Source organism: Trachypithecus francoisi, unplaced genomic scaffold (assembly GCF_009764315.1).
Source record: "Trachypithecus francoisi isolate TF-2019V2 unplaced genomic scaffold, Tfra_2.0 Lachesis_group0, whole genome shotgun sequence".
In the NCBI taxonomy this organism is placed as follows: domain Eukaryota; kingdom Metazoa; phylum Chordata; class Mammalia; order Primates; family Cercopithecidae; genus Trachypithecus; species Trachypithecus francoisi.
In genome coordinates, this window is record NW_022681453.1 from 155659613 (window position 1) to 155667633 (window position 8021).

The window sequence follows — 8021 nt, forward strand, 5'->3', positions numbered from 1 at the left end:
GACATTCCCACAGAAGTACCATCTCTGCCTGCTACCAAGACTCTGGCCAGGACCCAGTGGAAGCGGGTGACCATCTCTCCCCACCTTCCTGCCCACTGCAGAGGGGGCTGCAACACAGGAGAACAGGGCCTGTCCCTACTCATGGCCCTGATCCTCGTCCACCATGTGACCTCTCAGTTACTCAGGCACTCAGGCCCTGGCTGAGAAAAGGTTGCCTGGACATTCCTGTCCCAGAAAGATTCAGCCCCTTGTAAATGAAGCGGTGAGCAGTCTCATGTGAGCTCAGGTATCATACATTGCTGTCCCAGAATCTGCTCACCCCAAGATGCAATAATGAGCTCAGCTGACCTAACCTGTGAAAGACTGTGGGCCGAGTCCCCAACTCCCTACCACAGCCAGCAATACCATAGTGCCTCTTCCTCCAAGAAGGCTTCCTGGGCCACTTCCAGCCCAGGATAGAGCCCCTTCCCCATGCTTTCTCGGAGCCTCAGACTTGGAGTCACCTCAGAGGACTGATCATGCTCTATCAGAAGAGGCTGCCCTTGCAGGTCTGAATCTCCATCTAGCTCATGGGTTCCTCAAGGGCAGGGGCCGTGTGTCACTCATGCTGCCCCACCTGCAGCTCTATGCCTGACACACTGCAAGTTCTCAGTAAATGCTTGCTGAGTGAGTACAGGAATGAACACATGGATGCCTAGGATCCCTCTGTTGGGCTTGGAGGAAAGAAGGCCCATACTCTGTCACTCCTATTGCCCAATCCTGGCCCAGGACATAAGTCCATGAACCATCATTAAGACATGGGGCAGAAATCCCAAAGGCATGACTAAAATCTATCTGCCTCTTCCTTCCTGAGGACAGGCCTGATTCCAAGTCATCTGAATAATTTCACAGGGCGGCAGGGACCTCAAAGGTAAGAAGTCTCCCTAATTCCAAGCAGCGCCCAATCAGTCCTGAACCTGTTTAAAATCAGGTTCCGTGGCCCTGGCTCCAAGCATCAGGCTTTGTGATCTAATCTAAGAGTGCCCAGGCTAGCTCAGAGCTGTCACTGCATTTACTTCCTCTAACGAACTGAAGTATCTCAGGACAGTCCCTGAGAGCCTGGGTCCTGGAATGACTGCTGCTCCAGCCACAGAAAGAGTGTCAAGCTCTCAGCACTAGGTAAGCAAAGCACTCAGCCCTTGGCTGTCTGCCTAAGTGGCTGGCAGGGAGGCTTGGAAGGGGCAATCCCAGGGACGCTGCTCTGTGCCTCGGAATGCCCATCACTTTGTGTGAAATGCTCACCTTTTTCCTCTGGTGCTTGCTTCTGCCCGCAGCCCCAGAGCACACCCAGTTAGATGGGGCGCATGAAAGGCGGCAAGTGGGGTCCTGTGGGGTATGTGTCACCAGAGAAAAGCTGACTCGGGACTGGTTAAGGATGGCAGACCCTACAGCTATGAAGACTCTATAGAACATCTCCTAAAATGTCATGATTTTCAGAGAAATCAGAGGCCCAGAGAGAACAAGGGGCTTCTCAAGATCCCTCCATGAACGACCCCAATGACTTCCACCACTTCACATCGCGACCGCCTCACCAGCAGACACACACGAGTTAACTGCCCCTCACAAAGCTGCCAACTGATATAACTGATTGCTACCAGCTGAAAGGACAGCCAGCCTGGCCAGAAACCAGAGAGAGACAAAATGCCATGTTTTCTCACAGCGCTTTCTCCCCTCTACACTGCCTCAGGCTATTTTCCTACAACCAGCTCTCATTTCCCCAACCTAGAGTGAGGTGAGGATTTCAAACTTCCTTCCTCACGGGGCCCGGTCATGGCAGGGGCACATCAATATCTGATAAGCAACCCGATCATCCAGTTGAAGCACTGATCAATGGCTGAATAGCTGGAAATTTACGGGTCAGTGAAGGGCTGATTCATGCACAAATCCAGGAGTGAAGGCTGCAGAGCTCCACACAGGGGCCCCTACCGGGGGAGGTGGGCAGGGAAGCAAAGCAGCAAAGGTTACCCCGAGAAGGGTCTCAGGAGCCCGGAGCATGAAGGACGGGCTCTGAAGATCAGAAGGCAGCTCTCGCGTGAGCAGCACAGCTGGGACTCCGAGAACCCACAGGAGCAGGCTCCAGGAAGAGCCGGGTTGCAGGGGGTTCCACACAAGTGCTTTGCGTGTCCTTTCCGCTCTCTTCACCCCTTGACAGTCATCCAGATGCTGGAAAGACGAGCTTGCCACTTGGGCATTCATTTCATATTAGGAAAAGGTAGTTAGGAAGCCCAGGAATTGGAGGAACATAAAAGGACAGCCCCCACTGGGCATTTGCTTGTGTCTGGCTCTGTGCAAGCAGCTTTTCAAACAGTCGGCTCACCACAACCATGTGTGGCAAGAAAGCTTTTGTGACTTGCCAAGGCCTACAATTAAATGAGTAATATCAAGGGCTCCGTACTTGTCACTGTGCTATACATAGTCCCTACCCGACAAGGACAGCTGACTGAGGAGGCTCTTAATTCCTTCAAAAGTACACATAAGTACTGTCAGAGGAGCATTCGCATGGAAACGTGCAGCCTCTTGAACCCTCTGTTCAAGGATGAGCTGCGGGGGCCACCCTGCCTTCTTCCCCACGTGGTCAGGCCACATTCACAAGACAAAGGGGATCCACAGGTTCTTCCTTCACCGCCTCTTCCAGTAAGGCGAATTCTTCCTTCCAGCTATATCTCCCATGGCTGGGGACCTGGAGGAGAAGCAGGACTGTCTGAAGTTTGACTAGAAATCAGACATCAGGGCCGGGCGCGGTGGCTCAAGCCTGTAATCCCAGCACTTTGGGAGGCCGAGACGGGCGGATCACGAGGTCAGGAGATCGAGACCATCCTGGCTAACACGGTGAAACCCCGTCTCTACTAAAAAATACAAAAAACTAGCCGGGCGACATGGCAGGCGCCTGTAGTCCCAGCTGCTTGGGAGGCTGAGGCAGGAGAATGGCGTAAACCCAGGAGGCGGAGCTTGCAGTGAGCTGAGACCCGGCCACTGCACTCCAGCCTGGGCGGCAGAGCCAGACTCCGTCTCAAAAAAAAAAAAAAAAAAAAAGAAATCAGACATCAGGACCAAAATGACTGTGAAAGACCTTCCAACACAACTTCCTTTTACAGGTGGAGAAACAGCTTCAGCCAGGGAAAGCCATTTCTATGATCACCTGGAGGCAGCATCTTGGAGCAAAATGTTGAGAAGGAGTCTAAGACCAGGCAGGAAAGCCATGCATGACTGAGGACTGGCTGACAACGGCTGCCTTGGATGGCAGTGGGGAGGGATGGCATCCCCGCCTCAGCTCAGCCAGGCCTTGGCCTCCACCACTTCACAGGGAGTTGGTGCAAATTAGAAAAAGGCGCCCCTTCTAAGCAGCGTACAGCTTGACAAGCAGCAGGTGGGCCGGATATCCATCCCTCCCCATTAGGGGCTAGAGTACAGGGCCAGCTCACACAACATGCAACACAGGCTTGAGGGTGCTGCCCTTGAGTTATTCAACTCTTCAGTCCCCCAACTATTGATTTGCCATCTGTTAACTTGTAGAAATATTTCTTGATACCAAAGGAGGTCATAAGCCATCATTCTTTCAGGCAGAGAAATCAGTTCTCAAGAGGCAAGGCATGCTAAAAGGTCACCATGTGATGATGAAGAGATCCATTCATCCATGCCCAAAATCTTGTGCAAGGGGTCATACTGCCCCCACCATGCCCAGAGCCCCGTCTCTCTTTGCCTTCACGGTTTGTGTTCCTAAAAACGCAGAGAGAAGAATATTCAACCGGGTAGACTCCAGGTTTTCCATATCATCCCTGAGCATGGAAACCTTCATGAGGCAGGTGAAAAGCTCACACCTGCATCTATTTGTATGCACTTCACAGGTGTTCATACAGGCAACCAACTTCCCCAGACCTGTTTCTCATCCTGGAATCCCAATCACAGTAATGGTCAACCAGCTCCCTAAACCAGAAAGTGCCCTGGAAGACCCCTGGATCCTCCTGCACCCCCACTCTAGAGGCCACCACGCATATAAAGTCCCACTCCCAAGCATCTCCCACCTTCCTCCCTCACTACTACCGTCTTGGCTGAAATCACTTTCCCAACTGGTCTGTCTCCTCCAGCCTCCCTTGTCCCACCATGCTGCTTTCCGAGCATCCAAGGGTCCTTCCAGCCTTCAGAACAGGGCCAGCCTCCATCAAGTCTGCCTAAACTTGACCCTGTCCATCAACCCCTACCACACACTTCAGCCAGGCCCAGCACACAGCGCTCCCTCCTGCAGTGACTATGTCACATCTCCATGCTGTGCTCACTGCCTCCCTCGGCCAGAATGCCCTGTGCCACACCAGTGGCTCAATCCAACAGGTTATCCAGGCCCTGGTCCTCCAACCTACCCAGACAAGTCAGCCAGGTGCAGAATGCAGGCTGAGGCCAGCCTTTCCCAGGTCCTTGTCAAGGAGAAAGGGGGCTGTGATTCGGGGACAATATGCTATGGAAACCTGGTAGGGTGTCCTTCATACCAGGCCTTCCACCTGACTAGACCCTGTTCCGACTCCTGGCTCCAATTCCCCTCGATGGCAATGACCTGTTATGCATCTGTCCCCACCTGAGACTGCCCTCTTGGTAGGAGAGAGAGCATCACCTTCCTGTCTGTGTCCCTCTACCCAGCTGGGTCAAGCCTGGGATATGGGTTGCGAGGTGAAAACCCAGGAGGTGTCTTCTTGAGTTCAGGCTGAGTTCCCTGTTGGCTAGGTCCATGTTGCTCTTGGGGTCCGTATCCCCAACAGAGGCCAGAATTGTCTCTGTGGTGTATGTGGGGGAGAGGCAGGGAGGGTGTCAATGCCCCTACACAATCTGATTTTTGACCCAATTTCAGAAATAGAAATACTGCCTTTACATATAACTAAGTGTCTAGAGGCTTCCCTGATACAGAAGGGGAGAAAAGAAGGGGTGTTACTTGGTGAAGACTCACAGGCCCACCCTCATGGGCTAAGGCCACCAAGGGGGACAAAACAGAAATCTGACAGGTGGCCTGGACTCCCTCAACAGTGAGCAAGGGGTGTGGACAGGTTGAACCTGCTTGCTGGGTCCACACCTTTCAGAATCACAAGCCCTACAGAACCATCAGGATGACCAAAGTCTGTGGGAGTCAGGCCCCATGCACTACCCCTATGGCTACTACCACAGAAAAGTGTGCACCCTTATCAGGAAGAGTCTTTGGCCCCTCATCCCCCATATATGTAAGCTATTTACAAAGCTTTACCATCAAATCGTACATTAAATATTAAGTGTTATGAAGTGTATGCCCACTTTCAAGTGCTAATTCTCAGTCCCTCAGAATGTGATTCTATTTGCAGGTGGGGTTTTTAAAGAGGTAACTAAGTGAAAATGAGTTCATCAGGGTGAGCCTTAATCCAATATGACTGATGTCCTTCTAAGAAGAGATCAGGATACAGAAGAAAGATGGTGTGAAGAAGCAGGAAGACAGCCAGCTGCAGGCCAGCTGCACTTTGATCTTGGACTTCGAGGCTCTAGAAATGAAAGGAAAAAAGTGTCTGGCCTTTAAGCCATGCAGCCGGTGGTACTCAGTTATGGCAGACTGATACAATAAGACTTCATTGCTCTTATAAGATAAACTAAATGGGCCTTATATTTTTTTCTCACACCCCACTTTGGAGAGTACTGTCAGGAGGAACCTATGGCCCTGCTGGACTTTACAGGCCACAGGCTAGAGACAATGAGGGGTCTGGCGGCCTCCCCCGTGGGCCTGAGAGTATCTGGAAGACATCTAAGAACGCAGAGCCCCCAGCACCGGAGGAATCGTAAGGGTTTTGCGCAGACCAACCCTTGGATGGAACACCCCTCTTGCCAGTGTTTCCCAAGCTCATCTAATCATAAGAATCACCCAGGAGAACTGTGTCACCCTGGGAGTTATTCGATGGGGCGCAGAACTTGGGTTTTGTTAGGTAAGCCAGGACCAGAAGCGTTTGAGGAATCCTAGTGCCGCCCATGCCACCCCAGGAGATGGGTTTGTCGGAGCAGTATGAGTGCGCCGGCATCCCTATCCGGCGGAGGGAGGGAGGGAAGGAGGCCCGGGGCCGGCGCCGTGGGTCTCCCAGTCGTACCCGCCACTCCACCTCCAGCCCCGCGGAGCCCTCCCCCTCCTGCAGTCCGGGCCTCTGCCGAAAGCAACTGGGCCCGCCGTTTCTGTCACTGCGGTATTTGCACATCTACGTTTGGCGTCCGCCGTTGGTTCTCTGAATCAACAGGCGGGTGGAAGAAATGCCTTCTGATTCCAACGCGAGTAAGTGTGCGACGTCCCAGACGCCCTTGTTTTTCTCCTGGGTGTGGCCTGCCCGTGACTCTTCTCTCGGGCTCTGGGGCCTTAACTGAAACCCAGGATCCCCGCTCCCACTGCAGTCGGACCAGAGGTGGAGGTGAGGGTGCTGCGCGCCGCGGGAGGGGACGGCCACCGCCCCCAGGGTCTGTGCGCCAGGAGCGGTGGGGAACGGGTTGTGCGGGTCACCGTGCTCCCGCCCTCCCTCGGGTTTGCGCGCACCAGCTCCCGGCTGACCGCAAGTTCCTCCGAACGTCGAAAGGCATCTCCCCACCTCCGACCCCCGCCCGGTTCGGCTCACCCAGGCTGGCAGGTGCTGGCCTCGCAGCTCGCGGCTGATGAACTCGCGTTCATTGTCAAGGAATTCGAAGGCGGCGGCCAGGCGCCCGAGCTTCCCGCGGCGGTTCCTGCGCCACCACATCCACAGCAGAGCGCCGAGCAGCAACCAGGTTATGCTGAGCCCCAGGTAGCCAGCTAGGTAGACAGGCCCCAGGTAGAAAAGGACGCGCACCACGAAGGTACAGAGCTCGGGCAGCAGCTGGCTGGACAGGCGCAGCTCAGGGCCCGGCGCGCGCTGGGCTCCCGGGGCGCTGGGCTCCTCTGCTCGCATCTCGTCGCAGCCGTCTTGCCCTTCCCGAGAGCTTCACCCGAGCTTAGGTCCGCATGCCCCGACGCCCAGGCGCATCTGTCTCCCAAGCGCGAGGACCAGGACGCCGCGCCCCCTTGCCCTGCTGGGCCTCTCAGCGCTCCGAGTTCAGGGTTCTCTACCGCGCACTGGAGCGCGACGCCTGGAAATGCACCGAGCCGCGCCGCGCCGCACCGCCCCAACGCTCTGCTCCAGTGAGCCCGCAGCTCCGGAAGTCTCCGCCCTAGTGGGGCGGGCCGCTCGCCTGGCTCCCGCCGGCTCTAAAGAGCAACCAGCTGGTAAGCTCAGCCTCCGACCCCAGCACGTGGCGCAGGCGTCAGCCGGAGGTGCGCACTCGCTAGTCTGGGTGGACCAAGTGCTGCCCTAGGTGGTTGATGACTCACCGAGGCCTGTGTACAAACTGGCTTAACATGGATAAACATCACCTAAAACCTGTTTCCTACACGCAGTCTATAATACACAGTATAGTCTGGATTCAGCTGGCATTCGAGGCCCTCTCTGGACAGGCTCAGCCAGGCCTCCCCGGCCTCAGGTCCTGCGTCCCCACCCTCCAACTGGACCCTAGAGCCAGCTCTTCTGGCATCGGTAAAGCTTAGACCTAGCCCCCAGCCTCATCGAGCCGAGCTCAGGGCCCCTCCTGCGCGCCATAAAACCCTCTGCCCTGCTCTCCCCACCCTCTCTTATAGGTGTCAGTTTGGATCGTTATTTCCTGAATCATCAGACCGGGAACTTCCAGGGGCCGGCCTGTCCTGGCCATCTGTGGGGCACCCAACAAGGGAAAGTGACTGGCGAATAAAAGGAAAGGTGAAGAGGAAGCCCCTAGGTGCCTGAGAGTCAATGGTGAAGCCCACGGTTTGTAACCCTTTAGTGATCACAGCAGGTGGATCTCCGAATCTCTTAAGTTCGGATGGTAAATCGTCTTGTGGATAGTATATATTTCAGGTGGCCACATGAAAGGGCTCACATCAATTACTGGAATGTGATTTTGGAATTGACAAATGTGCCGGAATGATTTGGAATGACTCTATACTCTTTCAA

The 8021-nt window shown here is 54.7% G+C and overlaps 1 protein-coding gene across 1 annotated transcript in view; it reads right to left on the reverse strand.

The window, feature by feature from the left end:
• Window positions 1–7264, reverse strand: part of ESYT3 (extended synaptotagmin 3) — a 44753-nt gene extending 37489 nt beyond the window's left edge. The window contains exon 1 of the mRNA XM_033212525.1: window positions 6639–7264. Within this exon, the coding sequence (XP_033068416.1) occupies window positions 6639–6947 (309 nt within the window). The 5' untranslated portion in view covers window positions 6948–7264. The remainder of the gene's footprint in view (window positions 1–6638) is intronic.
• Window positions 7265–8021: the final 757 nt, after the last annotated feature.